The sequence below is a fragment of the Anolis sagrei genome, chromosome 3 (assembly GCF_037176765.1).
Source record: "Anolis sagrei isolate rAnoSag1 chromosome 3, rAnoSag1.mat, whole genome shotgun sequence".
In the NCBI taxonomy this organism is placed as follows: Eukaryota; Metazoa; Chordata; class Lepidosauria; order Squamata; family Dactyloidae; genus Anolis; species Anolis sagrei.
The window spans coordinates 19,574,482-19,597,105 of NC_090023.1; the positions used below are offsets into that span (position 1 = coordinate 19,574,482).

The following is a 22,624-nucleotide window of genomic DNA, read 5'->3' on the forward strand; positions in this document are numbered from 1 at the left end:
AAACAAGAAAGAAAAAATTTACGTGATCTGAACAGGGATCTTAATAAAATTGGTTTTATGGGCTGATAGAGTACAGGTTAAGTATGTTTACATCTACATAAGGAGATATCTTAGAGATGGGACCCAAATCTAACCACAGAGATCATTTATGTTTCATAGACATGTTATACAAATAGCCTGAAGGTAATTTTATAATTTTTAAATCACTTTCTGTATGGAACAAAGTTTATGTACACACTGAAACATCAAAAAGTAAAGGTAGTACTGTTTCAGCCACCCATGTGGATAAATGGAGCATGCTTAATTTCTGATTTCCAAAGAAGGGCTGCTCAACTTGCATAATGGGACTGAATTCTTTTACATCTTTCTGGCTTTCATATAGTAGTAATGCTGGGCTTCAGATATCTAGACTTGTCATTTAAAGCATTCCTAGGGACTTGGATCTATTTTGAATCCTCTATTAACCAAAGAAAAGATAATTTTGAAAATATTATAAGCATACACAGACGATTGATGTGATTCCTCAGTTTGCATTGTATGATGTATGAGGGGTGTTCCCTTGACCCACTTCTTGTGGACTGGAAACAATGAAACTTGGCACAGTTATGAGTCTTTCTCTCCATAGGTGCCACCTAGGGACACATACTTCTCCCATCTTTTTAAGCAACTGTAAACACTTCACTTCTAGGAGTTGACACATTGCTCCAAAAGCCACACTCAGACTACGGAAATCAGCATCTCATCATTTGAAAAATGCTCACCTATCAAAAATAACTTCATTATTGGAAAGAGGTGGAAGTCTGATTGTGTGAGATCAGGTGAATAAGGAGAATGCGGTAGAATTTCAAAGTCACAAGAACATGCTTCTATTTGGGCAACATGTGAGTTGTGAACTGGTGCATTGTCTTGCAGAAGATGGTCAACTTTGGTGAGCATGCCACATCTCTTGGTTTTGATGGCCTCCCGCAATTTCCACAGCAGTGGAGCATAGTATACCCCAGTGATCATGGTACCCTTTGCGAGGAAATCCATCAATATTACTTTGTGTTGGTCCCAATATACTGTGAGCATGACCTTGCCTGCCGAGAGTTGGGCATGTGCCTTCTTTGGAGGTGGTGAGTCATGATGCTTCATTCCATTGACTGGACTTTAGTCTCATGATCATAGTGATGGACCAGTTTTCATCCTGTGTGATCAGTCTGTTGAAAAGTCCTTCTAGTTTCCGTGGCACATCATCAATAGAGCCTGAGGGCATTCAACTTGTTCCTGCTTCTGCAAAGGTGTGAGCAGCCAGGGGACCCAGTGAGTGGATACCTTGTGCATGTAAAGATGGTTTTGGATGATTTTTTCCATGGACCCCACACTAATCTTGACATTTTGGGCTAGGTGGCAAAGGGTTACACAGTGATTATCCAAAATGGCAACCTCCATTTGGTGGATGGTGTGTTCATCAATAGCAGAGTGGGGTCACCCTGGAATTGAAGCTGTTTGCACCGGTCTGACCACATTTGAATTGACGATGCCTGTTCTTGACTACATCATATGATGAGGAGTCATCACTATAAACCCGTTTCATCTCATCGAACATCTCCTTTGGTGTGTGGCCTTTCAAGTAAATGAACTTGATGACTTCTCTGTATTCCACTGGGTTCATTATCAAACCTCACACCACTTCAGCACCTGTAAAATCAAGACCGTTATCAGTTCTGAGTTGTAAATTGGCACATAACCTATAGAGACTTATATTATTACACATGTCCAATTTCAGCATCCTGTGATAAATAGAAATGGGTCAGGGGAAATCTTTAATGAATGTCCCTCATATGGCCCACCAAATTCAATAGAATTTATGATCTGACTGGTAAAGACATTCATGATGATAATATATTCATTTTTCTCTCTCTCGTTCTCATATGCCTTGAAATCTAAACAAGTATGTGTGTGTGCACTTTCAAAGTCATCTGTTGATTTATGGTGACCCTGTTAATTTTATAGGGGTTTCTTAGGCAAGGAATCAACAGGTGATTTTCAAGCATTTATTGGACTGAAACTCCTCGGAGCAATAACCAGCAAAACCGGCGGTGAGGGATGCAGGGATTTTCAAACCAACAACCTCATGAGGGTCAAACATGACCCACCTATTGTTTAGTTGTAGTAGATATGTAATATATACCATCAGATATTTACTTATTTATTTATTTATTTATTGTGTCAGAAGCAAACTGAGAATACAGTTATAATATATAAAAACTTCTCCACACTTCTCCACACTTACACTGCAGCCAGGAAATCAGGAGACGCTTACTTCTTGGGAGGAGAGCAATGACCAATCTTGATAAAATAGTGAAGGGTAGAGACATCACTCTGGCAACAAAGATCCGCATAGTTAAACCAATGGTATTCCCCGTAGTCACCTACGGATGTGAGAGCTGGACCATAAGGAAGGCTGAGCGAAGGAAGATAGATGCTTTTGAACTGTGGTGTTGGAGGAAAGTTTGAGAGTGCCTTGGACAGAGAGAAGACCCAGTCAGTCCATACTTCAAGAAATAAAGCCTGACTGCTCATTGGAGGGAAAGATAGTAGAGGCCAAGATGAAGTACTTTGACCACATCATGAGAAGAAAGGAAAGCTTAGAGAAGACAATGATGCTGGGGAAAATGGAAGGAAAAAGGAAGAGGGGCTGACCAAGGGCAAGATGGATGGATGGTATCCTTAAAGTGACTAGATTGACTTTGAAGGAGCTGAGGGTGGTGACGGCTGACAGGGAGCTCTGACGTGGATTGGTCCATGAAGTCACGAAGAGTCAGAAACGACTGAATAAATGAACAACAACATATAAAAACTTCAAAGTTAACAATTTGGCATCGTACTAAATGTTCTTTGACCAGTAGCTGGCCATTTGGAGTGCCTCTGGTGTTGCTGTAAGAAGGTCCTCCATTGTGCATGTGGCAGGGCTCATGCTACATTGTAGTAAGCGGTCCGTGGTTTGCTCTTTTTCACACTTACATTTTGTGGACTCTACTTTATAGCCACATTTCTTAAGATGAGCCCTGCATCTTGTGGTACCAGAGTGTGGTACCAGATATGTGACTAAAAGGTATGTGTTATAAGAAGAACAAGTAGCATGGATATCTAGATCAGTGGTACCTATGTTATCGGAAATAATATTATTTAGCTGCAAGATTTACAAGAATAACTGAGATGTTTGAAAAGTTAATTGATTCATGAGAAACTTTTCTCTGATTTCAAATAAAGTAATATATATTGGAAAGAACTGGGCAAGTAAAGCAGATCAGATTGGGAGGCCCTAAGAAAGTAGATCTACTGAATCAATAGGCTTTCCAGATATGTCGATTTACCATTCAACAACATTCAGATATGTCAATTTACCATTCAACAACAATGGATCTGCTGTATCTGGAACTAAAAATTGGACTTAGGTCAGAAGACTGAGGCCCCTTCTACACTGCCATATAATTGAGATTATCAAGCCTGATAATCCACATTATCTGCTTTGAGATGGATTATATGAGTCTACATTGCCATATAATCCAATTCAAAGCAAATAATATGGATTGTATATGGCAGTGTAGAAGGGGCCAGAAACGGCACAGTCTTACATTAATCCACTATACAATGCTTGAATTATTCGGCATTCTGATACATACATATGGAGGTCTTCAAAAAGCTATACATGTTCTGTTGATAGCACTTTACCTGGACCCATTCATAAATTGTCCATTGCTAGTCATCCTATTCACACTCCTTATTGATATACAGGTCACACATTTTTATAGTTCATTGCCTGTTCACAGATAACTCAGATAATTTCTCACATTTCCCATTCATATCAACAGACACACACCTTTCCTGCCAGTCATAGCTCCAATGATAGGTATTCTTCTCTTTCTCTCCACACTTCCTCTCTTACATGCATACTTGTTTGTTTATGTTGCATATATTACTCACAAAATGCACATACTCATTCATATCTACCACTCATGTGTATCCACCTAGCCTAATAAGGAAACAATAACTAGTAAGTACTTAAGTACTTAACTTATGCATAAGCCTCCAAAGAAGTGGCCTCCACAACACTCTGGGGCAGAGAGTTCCACTGCTGAACAGCTCTCACAACTAGGATGTTCCTCCTAATGTTCAGGTGGAATTTCCTTTCCTGTAGTTTGAAGCCATTGTTCTGTGTCCTAGTCTCCAGGGCAGCAGAAAACAAGTCTGCTCCTTTCTCCCTATGACTTCCCCTCACATATTTAGACATGGCCCTCATCATTTTCTTAGCCTTCTCTTCTGCAGACTAAACATCCTCAGCTCTTTAAGCCGCTGCTCATAGGCCTTGTTCTCCAGACCCTTGATCCTTTTAGTTGCCCTCCTCTGGACACATTCCAGCTTGTCAACATCTCCCTTCAATTGTGGCACCCAGAATTGGACACAGTATTCCAGGTGTGGTCTGACCAAAGAAGAATAGAGGGGTAGCATGACTTCACTGGATCTAGACATTGATGCAGGCCAATCTCCCACTGGGTTTTTTTTAGCTGTGGCATAGATTGGAGCCCTTGGTGGTGAGGGGGTTGAGCTGCTGAACTTGCTAACCAAAAGGTTGCAGGTTTTAATCTGGGGAGCAGCGTGAGCTCCTGCTGTTAGCCTCAGCTTCTGCCAACCTAGCAATTTGAAAACATGCAAATGTGAGTAGATCAATAGGTACTGCTCTGGCGGGAAGGTAAAGGCGCTCCATGTAGTCATGCCATCCAAATGACCTTGGAGGTGTCTATGGACAACATCGGCTCTTTGGCTTTGAAATGGAGCTGAGCACCAATGCCCAGAGTTGGACACGAGTACACTTAATGTCAGGGGAAAACCTTCACCTTTACCTTATCACATGGTTGGCTTATGTTTAACTTGTCCACGAGACCTCCAAGATTTTTTTCACATGTGCTGCCAGGCTTCTTCCATTCTGTATCTTTGTATTTCATTTTTCCTGCCTCAGTGGAGTATCTTGCATTTGTCTCTGTTGAACTTCATTTTGTTAGTTTACATTTTGTTTTAACAATCTTCCCCTTTTTTCCTTACAGAAAAGCAGCAGTGCACATGAAGAGAGATGCCAAGAGGATAGGCCGTGTTTATAAAAAGGCAATTTTCAGACAATTTTCAGATGAAACATACTCTCGAGAGATCTCCAAACCACCTTGGCTGGGCTTTCTTGGTCCAGTGCTGAAAGGTGAAGAAGGAGATACTTTTGTCATTCATTTGAAGAACTTTGCTTCGCGGCCTTATTCTATCCATCCACATGGAGTCTTCTACACCAAAGACTCTGAAGGTAAAACAAACAGAATTTGCCCCTGATACCTTTGTGAGTTTGTGGTGAAAGGAAATATATCCATATTGACCATGCACCAAAATATAGCAAAATCCCCAAAACACGTTGCAATGGTGCCACTATTAGGTCAACGAAAAGGTGCTAAATGCAACAAGGAAGTGTTTGAAATGTACAGTCATCTATAAATTAGCAGCTAGCTTGGGGACCCAGTGGTACCCAGGTTATTTGAGAAAGGCATTGTTTGCTTTTTGAAGTTTGGTAATATCAGTTTGGTAATGTCTAATGCTATTTATTAGAAAAAAGCCAGCCTTTCCTTTTGTTTTCTTATGAATGCTCCCAATAGAAAATGCATAAGGATGTGGTTGAATTACAATTCCCAGAATTGTGAGTCAATCCTTTCCAAACCCTGCCATTATTGAAAATTGGCCATGTTGGGCCTGTGAGCCAAGTGTGGTCCAGATCCGATATCAGCTGGGTTCAGTTCTATCTAGATAAGGGCAAACTACAACTCCCAGATTACCAAAGCAATCACCCACAAACCTTGCCAGTAATCACAGTTGCCCATCTTGGTTCTGTGTGCAAAGTTTGGTCCAAATCCGTCATTGGCTGGGTTCAGTGTTCTCTGGATAAGGGTGCAGGTTCTTACCTACAAAGCCCTGAACGGTTTGGGAACCGCCTACCTGCATGACTGCATTTCCGTCTTTGAACCTACATGATCTCTTCAATCTTCCAGAGAGGCCCTTCTCTTGCTCCCACCCCCATCGCAAGTGCAACTTGTGGGGACGAGGGAGAGGGCCTTCTCTGTGGTGGCCCCCCAGCTCTGGAATTTGCTCCCCAGAGATATTAGGCAAGCCCCCACCCTGGCAGTCTTTAGGAAGAGCCTGAAAACTTGGCTGTTCCAGTGTCCCTTCAATGATTGAATGAACAATAATCCCTGACCTAACCAAAACCTGCATAAAATGCCCTCAGTAGCACTTTATTTTACCTGTAAGTAAATTACCTGTTCCCCAGATCCCTTGTCCCGATACATTACATTGCTCTCTTACCCAGAGTTTTTAAATTTTAGTCTCTTGCAATTGACCCCGCCCTTGTGATCAATTTTCTGTGTTTTAATGTTCTGATTTTATATTGTCTGATGTGTTTACTTATATTGGTTCTTGAATTTTATTTTTATTCTTATTTTTCGCTGTGCTCTTGTGTTATATTGTTTTACTGTATTGCTGGGCTTGGCCTCATGTAAGCCACCCCGAGTCCCCTTGGGGAGATGGTGGTGGGGTATAAATAAAGTTATTATTATTATTATTATTATTATTATTATTATTATTACTCCTAGATTCCCAGGGCAATCATGCCCAAACCCTGTCAGTATGCACAGCTGGCCATGTTGGGTCTATGTGCCATGTTTGGTCCAGATCCGTCGTTGGCTGGGTTCACATTGCTCTCTGGATGTAGGTGAACTACAACTCATATAAATCAAGGTCAATTCCCCCAAACCTGGTCATGGAGTTTCTGCATGCCAAATGGGGTCCAGGTCCATTATCGAAGGGGGTCAGAGTGCTGTGCCTTGATGCAGGGTGAACTACAATTTCCATCCCGTTGAGTCAGTCCCCCAAACCCCTACAGTGTGCTCAGTTGTTGATCAATTTCTGAGTATTGTCGAAGGCTTTCATGGCTGGAATCACTGGGTTGTTGTAGGTTTTTTCGGGCTATATGGCCATGGTCTAGAGGCATTCTCTCCTGACGTTTCACCCATGCTTGACTCACTACCTCTGAGGATGCTTGCCATAGATGCAGGCGAAACGTCAGGAGAGAATGCCTCTAGACTATGGCCATATAGCCCGAAAAAACCTAGAACAACCCAATTCCTTTGTGCTTGCTATATGCCATAGGAAAGGATTAAGGGAGAGGCAGTGGGTGGGGTCATGCAAATTCCACACAAGGAACCCTGGGGTGCCTGCCTGTGGTGGAGGAGACACGTCAAATCTAGGAAGAAATTGTCCCTGAATGAAAGCATTCCTTGGGTGGTTAGTGTTTGGGGAGGACATTCGCAGCATTCATGGTGCTCACTATAACCTGGAATGTCAGTGGAGGGAGTGCCTTTGCAGGCTTCTCAGCACTTGCAACAACAGCCACATACACACATACACGTTTTTCACTTTTATTATGTGTATAGATAGATTACATTTGTCTCTAACAATGAAGAATGTTTACTGCTTTGCTTTGTTTTTGTGCCCCAAACATCTCATGGTTGGCCAATCGTGTGGCCTTGTCCTATATCAAAGCTCTCTCCATCACCATCTTAAACATGCCTATTGTTGGGTAGGACTGAAATATCAATAACCTTCCTGGTGGAATAAAGAGCTAAGATGAGACTTAGCAGGAAGGCAAACACACAACAACAAACATAAGTCTGGCCAAAGGATCTACCAAGTCTTAGCAGTTTTTTCCATCCAACGTAATCATAGCACTGTTTGAGATGGATAAGTGTTTCTTTTCAAGCACCATTGTTTTCTAGAACTTTAGAATTACACCAGGCACCTCATCATATGTAAGTTTTCCTCTGTTTCTACACACTTCAAAGACAGAATGACCATCAAATGATCTTGGAGTTCTTCTGATGGTTGCTCCTGGAATTCCATCTTTGCAGCATGTGGAAATAAGAGGCTATCAAAGCTGTGTGATGGTGGTCGTAAATTCTCCATCTTCTTTAAAGATGGAACCCCATGAAATGCCATGCAAAGAAGTCAATTCCACCCAATCCCCCCCCCCTCGCTTGTGCAATGAAGACCAAAGACCAAGTGTCCAGAGTAATATCTAATACATACTGAGTAATCCTTATCTGAGGTCTATTTGATTAGTAGGGAATGTGTCCAGAGCTTGTTTGTTATTTACAAGAATGTTCTCAGGGACATGGTATATAGCAGGCATGGGCAAACTTCGCCCCTCCAGGTGTTTTGGACTTCAACACCCACAATTCCTAACAGCCTTGTGCTTTTCTCTTATACTATTTTTGCCATTTGGCTATGAAATATTCTACATTCATCTCTGGCCATGGAAGTAAGAATGTTGTTATGACTTTAAGACATGGATGGAAAATCTGTGCAATTTACACTGTATGTTCTTAATTTTTTACACCCAAAGTTGTTCCTTGACTTCTCAGGTAGCATCTTCTCTTTCCATTTTGATTTCCTGACTATGGAAGTAGTGATTTTACACTAGAAAAAGGCATATAGGAAATCTGTATTCATATACGTATGAGTCTTCCCAAAACCTTGAATTTGTCTCTTTTTGGGGTTTTTTTTTTGGGGGGGGATGCAAACATCACATATTTAAGGAAGTAGAGGGAGAAGCAGGTCACTGGGAGACAAAATCCCCATACTCTATCTGCCAAAGATTTCTATCCCTGTTTCTAGAGGAAAGGACAGTACATTTTAGATTTGTAACTTATCATTTCTATATCAGGAGCTCTCTACCCTGATGGAACAAGTGGAAAAAGCAAAGAAGATGATTTTGTTCGCCCTGGGACTAATTATACATATACGTGGCAAGTTACAGATGAGTTTGCACCATCCATGACAGATCCACAGTGTCTGACATGGATTTACCATTCGCACATCAACAGCCCAAAAGATATCAATACTGGATTGATTGGACCTTTGCTGGTTTGTAAGAAAGGTATGTCATTTAGACCATTATCTGCCCCAGTGGTGGTGAATTTGGGTTGGGTGGGTCTCAAAACATGCAGGTTTGCTCTAAATTCTAGTGCAGTGGTTCTCAACCTGTGGGTCCCCAGGTGTTTTGGACTACAACTCTTGGAAATCTCAGCCAGTCTACCAGCTGTTAGGATTTTTGGGAGTTGAAGGCCAAAACATCTGGGGACCCACAGGTTGAGAACCACTATTCTAGTGGGTTCTGATTTTGTTGTTTATTTGTTCAGTTGCTTCCAACTGTTCATGACCTCATGGACCAGCCCAGTCCAGAGCTCCCTGTTGGTCGTTGCCTCCCACCACTTCTTCAAGGTCAAGCCAGTCACTTCAAGGATACCATCCATCCATCTTGCCCTTGGTTGGCCCCTCTTCCTTTTCCCTTCCGTTTTTCCTAGAATCATTATCTTCTCCAAGCTTTCCTGTCTTCTCATTATGTGGCCAAAGTACTTCACCTTTGCCTCTAATATCCTTCCTTCAAGTGAACAGTCAGGCTTTATTTCGTTGAGTATGGACTGGTTTGATCTTCTTGTGGTCCAAGGTTCTGGTACAATGGTCCTCAATGGTGTGGGTGATTTCAGCTTCCAAGAACCCCAGCCAATAGAATCAGTTGTGAGGGATCCTCTCTGGTTGGGGAAATTCTTTAGTTCAGAGGCAGTTAATGTACAAGGGTTGAATGAAAAGTAATGCCTCCACCTTCGTAACTCCTCAACAGATGGCAGTATGGCAGGTACTGGCTTGTTCAGTAGACTCTCCTCTGCAGTTACATTTTGATGGGAAGCCTTAGCATTGAACGGTTGTGTTGCTAACGTGTGGAACCCTGTGCAGACGGGCGGTCAATGCGACTTAAGCAACGTGAAGTCATTGAACTCTTGACAGAAGAAGGTGTCATCCCAAAGGAGATTCATCAGAGAATGCAAACTGTTTATGGTGATTGTGTTGATGTGAGTACTGTGCGTCATTGGTGAGAAAGCTTAAAGATGTTGAGGTAGGAGCATCTGAGAGCCTTTCAGCAGTGGAACTCTCTGCCCCAGAGGGTGGTGGAGGCTCCTTCTTTGGAAGCTTTTAAACAGAGGTTGGATGGCCATCTGTCAGGGGTGATTTGAATGCAATATTCCTGCTTCTTGGCAGGGGGTTGGACTGGGTGGCCCATGAGGTCTCTTCCAACTCTTTGATTCTATGATTCTATGACTTGCGTGACAAACAGAGTTGGACGTCCTGTAACAGCAACCACCGAGTTTCACAAGCAAAAGGTTGACAGCTTGATTCAGGATGATTGTTGTATTACTCAGAGGGAAATTTCAAGCATAATCAGCATTTCACAAGGATGTGTGGGTCACATTATTGCTTTGTTTGGCTATCGGAAGATCTGTTCACAATGGGTTGCGGAAACTGAGTGTTGACTTCTTCCGTGATGGCTTCAGAAAACTTGTTCATCATTGGCAGAAATGTATCCAACTGTCTAGTGATTATGTGGAAAAGTGAATAGTGGTAGTTAAAGAGCACATTGCAAGGATTATTTCCGCGTTTGATTTATTAAAATATTTCCACCCAAACCCAAGTAACGAAGGTGAAGGCATTATTTTTCATTCAACCCTTGTATGTATGGCAGTTGAATAGTCTTGCTGCATTTGTGGACACAAGTTGAAATGCTAAATTGTTATGATTTAGGGATTACATCACCTAGAATCAAGATCTTGGGAAGGGTGTGGAGGAAGGTGCATTGAGGTTTGGGAAAGGTGTACCAGGAAGCAAGGGTTCTCCTAACTGAGTCATGTAGCTCAGTTCGGACTTTGCCCATCCTGCTCTTTCTCCGGTTGGAGAAGACACATTGTGTGGTCCAAAGAGGGCCCTTTGAGGTAGGTGACTCAAACAGGGCGTCATCTGCCATATGTTCTCCCCCATTTAAAAAAAGGCAATCTGCTTCCTGGTGCAACATATACATACACAGTGTGCTCATTGGGAACCAATGATATCATCCTGAATAGATTACTGCATCTAGGACACCTAGGATGCATCAACACGGAATAATTTGATTTTAGTTTGGTGAGGTGCCTTCCTTGTTTAGGAAGGCTAAAGCACTTGTAAAACAACGACTTCTAGAATTCCACAGTATTGGGCTATGGCAGTTTAAGTGGCATTAAACTACATTGTCCTAGATGTACCTCACCCACAGTTCCTTGCTCTGAGAACACCAGAAAGCAAGGGTTTGAAGCAAATTGTCTCTCTCCTGCTGCAAGTGCTACATCATATTGCAGAAACCTTGCCATCAGGAAGCTCTTCCTGGGATGCGATTCCAAGCATATAAAGAAGCAAGAGAGAAAGGGGGGGAGTCTTTGAGGCCCCATCTACAATGCCATATAAAATCCTGCTTATTTGCTTTGAACTGGGTTATATGGCAGTGTAAACACATATAATCAAGTTCAAATAAGATAATGTGAATGCTCTGATAATCTGGATTATATTGCACATTAGATCCCTCCTAAGAGAGCAAGACAGAGATTTATACAATCCAGGATGACTGAGCAGAAGGATTAAAAACATACAGTATTATACGAGTGGAGATGTAGGGCAGTCAAGGCCAATGAGAGCTTTAAAGATAAGGACAAGAGCTTTTTGCTTAACCCAGAAGGGGACAGATATTCATGGTGGGAATCCCATACAGACTCAAGTTGGATCTACACTGTCCTATATCCCAGGATCTGATCCCAGATTATCTGCTTTGACTTGGATTATATGAGTCTACACTGTCAGATAATCTGGGATAGACAGATCATCTGGGAGCAGATCCTGGGATGTAAGGATATCAAAATATCCTTATAACAAAATGAAGTTAAATAAGGACAAATGAAAGATACTTCACTTTGGCTGAAAAAATGAAATACAAAGATACAGAATGGGGGACGCCTGGCTCAAGAGCAGTGCATGTGAAAAAGATCGTGGACAACAAGTTAAACATGATCCAACAATGTTGTGTGGTGGCAAAAAAAGCCAGTGGGATTTTGGCCTGTATAAATAGGAGTATAGTGCCTAGATCTAGGGTACTCATGCTCCCCCTCTATTCTGCCTTGGTTAGACCACACCTGGAATCACACTGTGTCCAATTCTGGACACTGCAATTGAAAGGAGATGTTGATAAACTGGAATGTGTCTAGAGGAGGGTGACTAAAATGATCAAGGGTCTTGAGAGCACTCCCTATGAAGAGCAACTTACAGAGCTGGGCATGTTTAGCCTTCAGAAGAGAAGGCTGAGAGGAGACTTGATGAGGGCCACGTATAAATATGTGAGGGGAAGTCATAGGGAGGAAGGAGGAGGCTTGTTTTCTGTTGCCCTGGAGATTCGGACGCAATGGAACAATGGCTTCAAACTACAGCAAAGGAGATTCCACTTGAACATGAGGAAGAACTTCCTGATTGTGAGAGCTGTTCAGCAGTGGAACTCTCTGCCCCCAGAGTGTGGTGGAGACTCCTTCTTTGGAGGCTTTTAAACAGAGGCTGGATGGCCATTTGTCAAGGGTGTTTTGAATGTGATTTTCCTGCTTCTTGGCAGGGGGTTGGACTGGATGCCCCATGAGGTCTCTTCCAACTCTATACGATTCTAAGGCAGTGTAGATCCAACCCCAGGATCAGTTTGCACAACATTTCCTACAATGGATGACTTTTCAGGTAGATATTTGATTAAAATCTGAACTTACTGGAAGGGTTTTTAAAGCTTCACCCCAATAAATAACCAAGTTAGTTTGTTGCAACATAAAAAGAAATGAAAAGAGGGAGAAGGCTGAAAGAAATTTAGCAACACCTTTCAAACTGATTTAGATTTCAGCATTAGATGCTTATCAAAAGTCACTTCCCTTTGAGTGTTTTTCCTCTGAGAAGGTTCTTTCTGTAATGTGTGCAGTTGTGAGAATGTATATATTAATATTTTCATTATTATAATAATTACAATCATTTTGTCTACTTTCTTAAGGAATATTAGACAATACTTTAGGACAGATGACCAGAAGCTTTGCTCTGCTGTTTGGCATTGTGAATGAAAATCTCAGCTGGTACCTGGATGAGAATATAAACACCTTCTGCTTAGATCCCAGCTCAGTTGATAAAGATGATGAAGATTTCAAGTTCAGCAATAAGATGCACGGTAAGAGTCAATGCTACAGGACACACTTGTTTTGCAATTTTGGGGTGTCATGTCTAGCTGCTCTGACTTGTTCTGAGTGAAGAATGTCATAAATGTCATAATTCACTGAGTCACAATATTAAAGCCACCCGCTTGGCCCATTTGCAACTTGAAACACAGGCCTTGCAGGATTTAAGACCATCACTTTCCAGCCTAAAAAAGGGGAAGAAACTACAGTAAACAAAAAGGACTGACAGCACTTTTAAGATTGACAGGTCTTTATTTTTGTGTGAATTTCCGTAGATCCAAACCCACTTGTTCAGATACTGTGCCTCTCACAAGCTCATTGCATAATGTGATGGTAATAGATTTCAACTGGAAATACCTTTAGATTTGCTGGGGGGTGGGGGTGGGAATCCAATAATGTTCAATTTTCTATTTTGAGAATACAATATATCTCTGTTACTTACTTAGGCGATTCTTCGTAGCTTGAGGATGATGGTCCTCCAAGACTTGTATATTGGCAGTAGGTTCATAGGTGGCTGTGGAGCCCTATTCTAGATCTGCATGTTCTGCAGTGAGGACATCGGTTTCCAGATGGAAGGCAGTCCAAGTCAGGGTTGGCTTGATGCACCTTCCTCTTGGCATGTTTCTCCCTTTCGCTCTCCATTCGTGCCTCTTCAAATTCTGCAGCACTGCTGGTCACTGCTGACCTCCAGTTTCCTTGAGTCCTGGACTGAACTTGTCCACAAAATAAGGCTATTGGATTTTTTTAGGACAGGAATAATAAGGAGAGCTTCCAGGTTGGTGAGGCTCAGTCTTCTGTAGACATCTTGCATCTTTTAGCTTGCTCTTCCTTTGTTCCCAATTCAGAAACATCAGGCAAGAACGGACCCCAAAGGCTCATGCAGGATTCTTATTTCAGTCTAAAAGATAAGAAACCCACAACTTGTTACCATCTTGAACGTGCCTCTCTTGATCTCATTTGATTAATGCAGGAGTCCTCAAACTTTTTAAGCCGAGGGCCAGGTCACAGTCCTTCAAACTGTTGGAGGGCCAGATTATAATTTGGAAAAAAATGAATGAATTCCTATGCACACTGCACATATCTTATTTGTAATTCAAAAAACACTTAAAAACAATACAATAATTAAAATGAAGAATACTTTTAACAAATATAAACTTATTAGTATTTCAATAGGAAGTATGGGCCTGCTTTTGGCTGATGAGATAGGATTGTTGTTGTTGTTGTTGTCTGCTTTCAAGTCATTTCAGACTTAGGTTGACCCCTGGAGGGCTGTATCCGGCCCCCGGGCCGTAGTTCGAGGACCCCTGATTTAGCCCCTTGTGCTCCTTCTATTTTTATCAGTTACTAGTGGTCCCCTGCCACGCGTTGCTGTGGCCCAGTCTAGTGATCTGGAAAATAAAATAATGAGAAAGTGTTGGTTTCTAATATATATAATTTGTTTATACTTGTGAGTAAACAATATTTCTTGTTGTTTCTTTGTCATTGGTGATGTGGAGATTGTTTGCCTACTCTGGGATATGCAACACATCATTGTCCTTCTTTAGGGGTCCCTTTTAAATCTATGATACTATATCTCTGTGTGTCTGTGAATCATACCTATCTCTCTATAACCATGGCTGGATGGCTCTTTGTCAGGAGGGCTTTGATTATGTTTTCTTGCCCTGGTGAAGGGAGTTGGGCTGGATGGCCTTAAGTATTTTCTGTTGGTCATGGGGGTTCTGTGTGGGAAGTTTAGCCCAATTCTATCACTGGTGGGATTCAGAATGCTCTTTGATTGAGGGTGAACTGTAAATCCCAATAGCTACAACTCCCAAATGTCAAGGTCTATTTTCCTCAAACTCCACCTGTGTTCATATTTGGGTGTATTGAGTATTTGTGTCAAGTTTGGTCCAGATCCATCATTGTTTGAGTCCATGATGCTCTCTGGATCTAGTTGAACTACAACTCCCAAACTCAAGGTCAATGCCCACCAAACCCGTCCAGTATTTTCTCTTGGTCATGGGAGTTCTGTGTGCCAAGTTTGGTTCAATTCCATCGTTGATGGAGTTCAGAATGCTCTTTGATTGTAGGTGAACTATAAATCCCAGCAACTACAATTCCCAAATGACAAAATCATAATTTTTGAGTGATGGTCACTCCTTGTGTTGTGAGACGTTTTGTTGCCAAATTTGGTGTGATTTCGTTCATTGGTTCTTTTGTTTTTAAGGAACTCATTATGCACAGAGCATTTTTATATATATAGATATACTTATGTATGCAATGCTTTTGACATAAAATAAATAAACTGATGGGGAAAGTCCCCATAAATGAGTTCTATACTGCTGTTCTTCTGCACCTCTTCCTCATGCAATAATTTTCCTCTGCTGCAATCCTGATATTGTGAAGCAGAGGAAAGTCTCATACAGTCGCATCAAAATGGAAGGAGATGGGAAAAAATAGAATTAAAAAAGCTCAGAGTGCATGCACTGTGTAGGGCAAACATGTTTAGAAGACCGATTGCAAGAATTCACACCACCAAAGTAGCAGCATTGCACAATTGTGGTGAGGTGTGAAAGTGATTGTTCCAATAATGGAATGTTTCCATTTGCATAGGTTATGCAATTGTGATGAAGCAACAGGCTGGAGTGATAAAGGCGTCAATGTGGAATGTAAATACAATTATCTGCCATCAGATGGCAAGCACACACCGCATTTACCATCCAGCCTCTGCTTAAATTCCTCTAGCACAGTGATTCTCAACCCTCCTAATGTCGCAACCCTTTAATATAGTTCCTCATGTTGTGGTGACCCCTAACCATAAAATTATTTTAGTTGCTACTTCATAACTGTAATTTTGCTCCTGTTATTAATCATAATGTAAATATCTGATATGGAGGGTGTGTTTTCATTCACTGGACCAAATTTGGCACAAATAACCATATTTGAATAGTGGAGTTGGAAGGGGGAATTGATTTTGGCATTTGGTTGCTGGGATTTATAGTTCACCTACAATCAAAGAGCATTCTTTGGCACATATACTCAAATTTGAATGCTGGTGGGGTTGGAGGGGAGATTGATTTTGGCATTTGGGAGTTGCAGTTGCTGGGAATTATAGTTCACCTACAATCAAAGAGAATTCTGAACTCCACCAACAATGGAATCGAACCAATCTTGGCACACAGAACTCCCATGACCAGCAGAAAATACTGGAAAAGTTTGGTGGGCATTGACCTTGAGTTTGTGAGTTGTAGTTCACCTACATCCAGAGAGCACTGTGGACACAAACAATGATGGATCTAGACCAAACTTGGCACAAATAATATTCCCAAATGTGAACACTGGTGAAGTTTTGGGGGAAGTAGATCTTGACATTAGGGAGTTGTAGTTGCTGGGATTTATAGTTCACCTACAATCAAATAGCATTCTGAACCCCACCAAGGAGAGAATTGGGCCAAATTTCCCTCACAGAACCCCCATAACCAACAAAAAATACTGTGTTTTCCGATGGTCTTTGGCAACCCCTCTGATACTTGCATATATTGTCAGGATTTGTTCTGTCTGCCGTTATTTTTGTCACTATAACTCAAGGTTTGTCTTCTATGATGTTATTTTGTGTTTACAGCCATTAATGGTTACATGTTTGGAAACCTCCCTGGCTTGGAGATGTGTGCTGGTGAACAAGTGTCCTGGCATTTGGTTGGGATGGGGTCCGTGAAAGATATTCACTCTGTGCATTTCCTTGGTCACACTTTCGTCGAGAGAGGACACAGGGCAGATGTCGCCAGCCTCTTTCCAGCCACCTTCATCACAGCGGAAATGCTAGCAGAGAATGTTGGGCAGTGGCTTTTGACCTGTCAAGTCACCAATCATATAAGCGGTACAGTATGCATCATTCAAGAAGCAGCAATAACTTGCATTTTCAATATTTCATGTAGGTCATTAGCAATACCATGATTAATGTATTTGTCAAAGGCTTTCATGGCCAGAATCACTGGGTTGCTGTGAGTTTTCTGGGCTATATGGCCATGTTCCAGAAGCATTCTCTCCTGACGTTTCACCCACATCTATGGCAGGCATCCTCAGAGGTTGTGTGGTCTGTTGAAAACTATGCCAAGTGAGGTTTATATACCTGTGGAATGTCCAGGGTGGGAGAAAAACTATTGTCTGCTTGAGGCACGTGTGAGTGTTGCAAATGGCCGCCTTGTTTAGCATTTAATGGCCTTGCAGGCAAGCATGAATGTTGCAATTGTCCACCTTGATGAGCTTTGAAGAGCCTTGCAGCTTCAATGCCTCGCTGGTTGCTGCTTGGGGGAACCCTTTGTTGGGAGGCCCTGATGGACACTTGTCTGAAATTCCCCAGCTTTTTGAGTGTTGATAATGCATTTTTAATTTGCATTTTATATGTCAGATAATGTATTCAGAGTGCACAGTTATAGCACTTTGATATCTCTTTTAAGTGAGATGATTCCATTTTGCAAAATTTGGGAAGATTGGTTGTTAACTGCCATTAAGTCAATTTTGATGTATGGAGCCCTGCTCTGATCTTGTAGACTCAGGATTGTGGTTTCCTTGATGGAGTCCATTCATCTGTTATGAGATGTTCCCTTTCCTCCTCGAGTCCAAAGTACATGGGATGTTCAGCTCTGTACTGTAATTAGAAGGTAATTGCACACTTTCCTTCCAGCAGTTTCATGCCTGAGCTGTCAGATTTGCAAATGATAACTAGGTTTGCCTTCTAATGACCACTCATCAGAAAAAATACTTTGCAAAATTCAGATTATTAAAATATTATTTTGGTAAGCACTGCTTTTAAGTGCAGTGCTAATTGTTTTGTTTAGCTTTAACAATAGAATTCCTTGCTGAAGAGTTCTACTACTTTTGCTCAATAGCTGCAAACTCCCCAGTAAAGAATTCTAATTATGTTGTTGTTGTTTTCTTTCAAGTATTTTATGACTTATGGCAACCCTGCAGTGGATCTATCACAGATCTTTCCTGGCAAGAGTTGTTCAGATGGGCGTTGCCAGTGCAGTCCTCTGAGGCTAAGGCCCCTTCTACACTGCCATATAAAATCCAGATTATCTGCTTTGAACTGGATTATATGGCAGTATAGACTCATATAATCCAGTTCAAAGCAGATAATGTGGATTAGCTGATTTGATTATCAGTGTAGAAGGGCCCTAACAGAGTGTCACTTGTCCAGAGTCATCCAATGGCTTTCAAGAAGGATTCAAACACTGGTCTCCAAAGTCATATCCAATGCTCAGACCATTACACCATGCCGGCTCACACCAGGCTGTAAACATCACGATTATGTAGGGTGATACATAAGGAAAGATGATTAAAGTGGCATGAGACTTCTATAGTAAAGGTAAAGGGTTTCCCCCTAACATTAAATCCAGTCATGTCTGACTCTGGGGGGTGTTGCTCATCTCCATTTCTAAGCCAAAGAGCCGGCATTGTCCATAGACACCTCCAAGGTCATGTGGCCGGCATGACTTCATGGAGCACCATTCTATATGTATGACTATCAAAAGACAGACTGAGGTTTCAATCTGAAAGCAATGTAGGATAAACTAACAATAGTTAAAATCATATACGGCTAACATAGCAGCAGTCAGGGTGATTGAGTGATTGTTTCCTGTCTGGAATTCCCCATTACGGCGGGCTTCTCTGGTTGAAGCAGAGCACTTGATGAACCAAAATGGGCACAGCATATGATTTGAGAACACAGAAATACTGGACCACGCTAGCAACCACCATGTCAGACTACACAGGGAAGCCATTGAAATCCACAAGCATGTGGGCAATTTCAACAGAAAGGAGGAAACCATGAAAATGAACAAAATCTGGCTACCAGTATTTTTTTTAAAAAACCCTCTAAAATCAGGACAGTAAATAAAGCACAACACTCAAAAACAGGGGAATTCCAGGCAGGAAACAATCAGGGCCAGCCAACACCTCCCAACTAAGGATTCCCCCAGGCAGGAAGCAGCCAGGCTTTGAAGCTGCAAGGCTCTTCAATGCTCATCAAGGTGGACAATTGCAACATTCACGCTTGCCTCCAACAGACAACAGTTCCTTCTCCCACACTGGACATCATTCCACAGATATATAAACCCCACTTGCCTAGTTTTCAACAGACCTCTCAACGTCTGAGGGTGCCTGCCATAGATGTGGGAGAAATATCAGGAGAGAATGCTTTTGGAACATGACCATTCAGCCTGGAAAACTCACAGCAACCCAGTGATTCCAGTCATGAAAGCCTTCAACAACACATAGCAGCAACCATTTCTCCCCTGCCCAATGGCCAATCTGTTGATAGCAGAAAGCAATCATTTCTTGTGATTTACTTTTAGCATATTGACCTTGATATTAACCCAGTATGAAATCCCAACTTGTGTCACAAGACTTTCAAAAAATGAAACCCTTCTTATGTGTGTTTCCTACACCATAGCTGGTATGATGGGATTGTTCAAGATCAAGGATTGCAACCAAAATATTACGGAGCCTTCACAGAGTGGTCAAGAAAGAAGATATTTTATTGCTGCTGAAAAAACCCTTTGGGATTATGGGCCTGGTGGAATTGACAAATTCACCGGGCAAGCTTTAAATGCAACTGGAAGGTAGGTGTCCAAGCAGATATCATTCTAGCCCAGTTTCAAATTCTGGGGTTCAGATCACACAAAATCAAGAAGTTATATTGTTAAGACACTGATTCATGTCTATACCCCACCACCACCAATACATAGTGGGCATCCCAACTTAAATGAACAATCTATTAGTTTCTGTTGTTAATGTGAGAAAGTATTTTTTTTATTTGAATAATAGAAGCCTAATGTGACAAATCCTACCTCTAGAGCAGGTATGGGCAAACTTTGGCCCTCTGAGTGTTGGACTTCAACTCCCACAATTCCTAACAGCCGGTAGGCTGTTAGGAATTGTGGGAGTTGAAGTCCAACACTCAGAGGACCAAAGTTTGCCCATGCCTTCTCTCAAATCTAGGTTGACTCTGCAGTTCCCATCTTTAGGCTGCTATCATTTCACCTTGCCCTTTCCTAAATCTGGTATTTGGATTCCAAGGTGATCACTATACTAGATTAGTTGATGAATGTATTTGATGGGTTCATTTTGGTAATGCATAACCTACCACATATTTTTGCACATTTTAGTTCTTAAAATTACCCAAAACACTTGGGTTGACTCATCCTTGTGTAATGAGTAACAATAACTTTACTTTAGTTCAAAAGGTCAAACAGAACAACAATATATACAGTAGTCTCTCTGAATTCTTACAGAGAAGAGAGGGAATAAACAGTCATTTTAAACAGTCTTTAAAATAACAAAAAAGCCCACTAAATGGTGCAGATATGTGGATGATATTTTCACAATTTGGAGCCATGGAGAAGAAGAACTAAACAGGTTCCTGGACCATCTTAACAGCATCCACTCAAAGATATCAAAAACTATAGCAAAAATGTGCTGCAGGATGTCCTGGTAAAATTTTCCTCTGTTTTTATGATAGAACCAATTAGGAAATGACATTTATAACCCTGGAACAAAAATCTTGCTACATAGTGTAATTGTCTTGTTGGTTCCAAAGTTGATGACATTGTGACCTTGTAACTGTGTGCTACAAAGTCGTAGCCAGTCTGATAATAGTAGGCAATGCTTTGTCATCCTACAGTGACTCTGAACCATTCTTCACACAAGGAGAGGATCGAATAGGAGGGCAGTACTGGAAAGTTCACTATGTCGCCTACACTGATGGGAGGTTTGCCCAAAAAAAGGAGAGATCTGAAGGTGAAGCCCACCTTGGCCTACTTGGTAAGGCTGACAAGGTCAAACATTGAGTTTTCTCTTGCTTCACTAAACACTTAATTAATTTATTTATTTGCATTATTTCTACCCCGCTCATATCAGCCCGAAGGCGACTCAGAGCAGCTTACACAATCGGCACAATTCGATGCCATAAAAATACATATACTGATAACCAAAAAGAACCATTATAGTGCAATTAGACATAAGACAGTGCATAATAACAATATTAAAAACTAAAAACTATATCCTCTCATTCAAGTCCTTATCCGCTCCATCGTCTTGGGCCATTCCTGGGTAATTTTCTAATTCAAGTTTGTCTATTTATTCGGAGGTTTCGAATGCTTCCTCGAAGAGCCACATTTTTACTCTTTATGTGACTTTGTAGCATAATTTGTTAAGTGCCCCAAAAGACAAGCTGGGAAAGATAAAAACAAACAGATCATCCCATAATCAATGGGCTTCAATCTAGAAAATGATATATAGATGCCCCTCTGTATTTGTATGTTAAGCATTTGAGGATTTAATTATCCATGGATTGTTGCATTTGCTGTCACCTCCAGTGCTGTCCTCCTACAAGGAGGCATTTGTAGATCTTTCAATGCAATGCTTGTTGGGCGAGTGTGCTTATTAACAAAAAATCCTCCTCATAAATGTACAGCAGAGTAACTTATTAGCAGCAGCATGACTGAGCACGGATAGCTGAAAATGATAAAAGGAGCAAAAACACAGACCAATGGTATCTCTTCCATTGGAGGCTTTTATTTGTAGTAAAATAATATGGTTACACTACATACAAGAACAAGGTTTCCATAACACAAATAAAGTTCTTTATACTTCCTTTGTTGCTTGCACACTAGGCTTCTTCCTCACGCAGATAAACAGCTTCTAGCTTCACTCTCACAGAGCTTCCTCCTGCACCAAACTTACACAGGAGCTTCACACAGGAGCTTTACACACGAGACCTTCAACCTGGAGCTTCTCTTGGTGAAGCTTCTCTCACCAGGCCTTCCTCATACTGAGGCATTCTCTCACACTAAGGTCTACCTCACACTATGAGGCCTTCTCACAGACTGAGACCTTTCTCCCACTGAGGTTTACCTCAGACTGATGCTACTAAGCTACAGGCATACCTGCTTATATTGAACTGCAGCTTTTGCTAAGTCATTGCATCCATTTAACCCTTTCAGTGCTTGACTCACACTTTTGTAATTAAAACTACCTAGTTATTTTTTAATATTTCTGACAATGCTGTGGTCAACCTAGGCTGCATCTACAGTGTAGAATTAATGCAGTTTAATATCACTTTTTTACTGAGTAATTTTTATTTTATTAATATAATATAGGATTACAAGGAAAGTGGGGGAATGTTTCAGAGAGGATAGAAAAGTAGGAAAGTAGAGACAGAGAAGGGAGTTAAAATAATGTGAAAAATGAAAAAATAAAAATTAAAAAGTAGACCACAAAAAAGAAAAGAAAAAAAAGTTCAGTACAGACATGACTAGTGTGAAAAGAAGGAATTGCATGCATGTGGAAGTTAAGTGAGGCTCTTTGGCTTAAAATGAGATAAACACAATAGTGTTTATGTCATTTTAAGACAATAGTTTGACAAACAAGAGATAGTCCTTGGTTGGTGTACACTTATTCCA

General features: G+C 41.3%; 1 protein-coding gene across 1 annotated transcript in view; it reads left to right on the plus strand.

Annotated features, from left to right (window-relative positions):
• Positions 1-22,624, plus strand: part of HEPHL1 (hephaestin like 1) — a 51,530-nt gene that overhangs the window by 407 nt on the left and 28,499 nt on the right. Inside the window, exons 2-7 of the mRNA XM_067466527.1 lie at positions 5,088-5,332; positions 8,795-9,007; positions 13,004-13,174; positions 16,783-17,037; positions 19,615-19,783; positions 20,845-20,984. Coding sequence (XP_067322628.1) covers positions 5,088-5,332; positions 8,795-9,007; positions 13,004-13,174; positions 16,783-17,037; positions 19,615-19,783; positions 20,845-20,984 — 1,193 coding nt within the window. The remainder of the gene's footprint in view (positions 1-5,087; positions 5,333-8,794; positions 9,008-13,003; positions 13,175-16,782; positions 17,038-19,614; positions 19,784-20,844; positions 20,985-22,624) is intronic.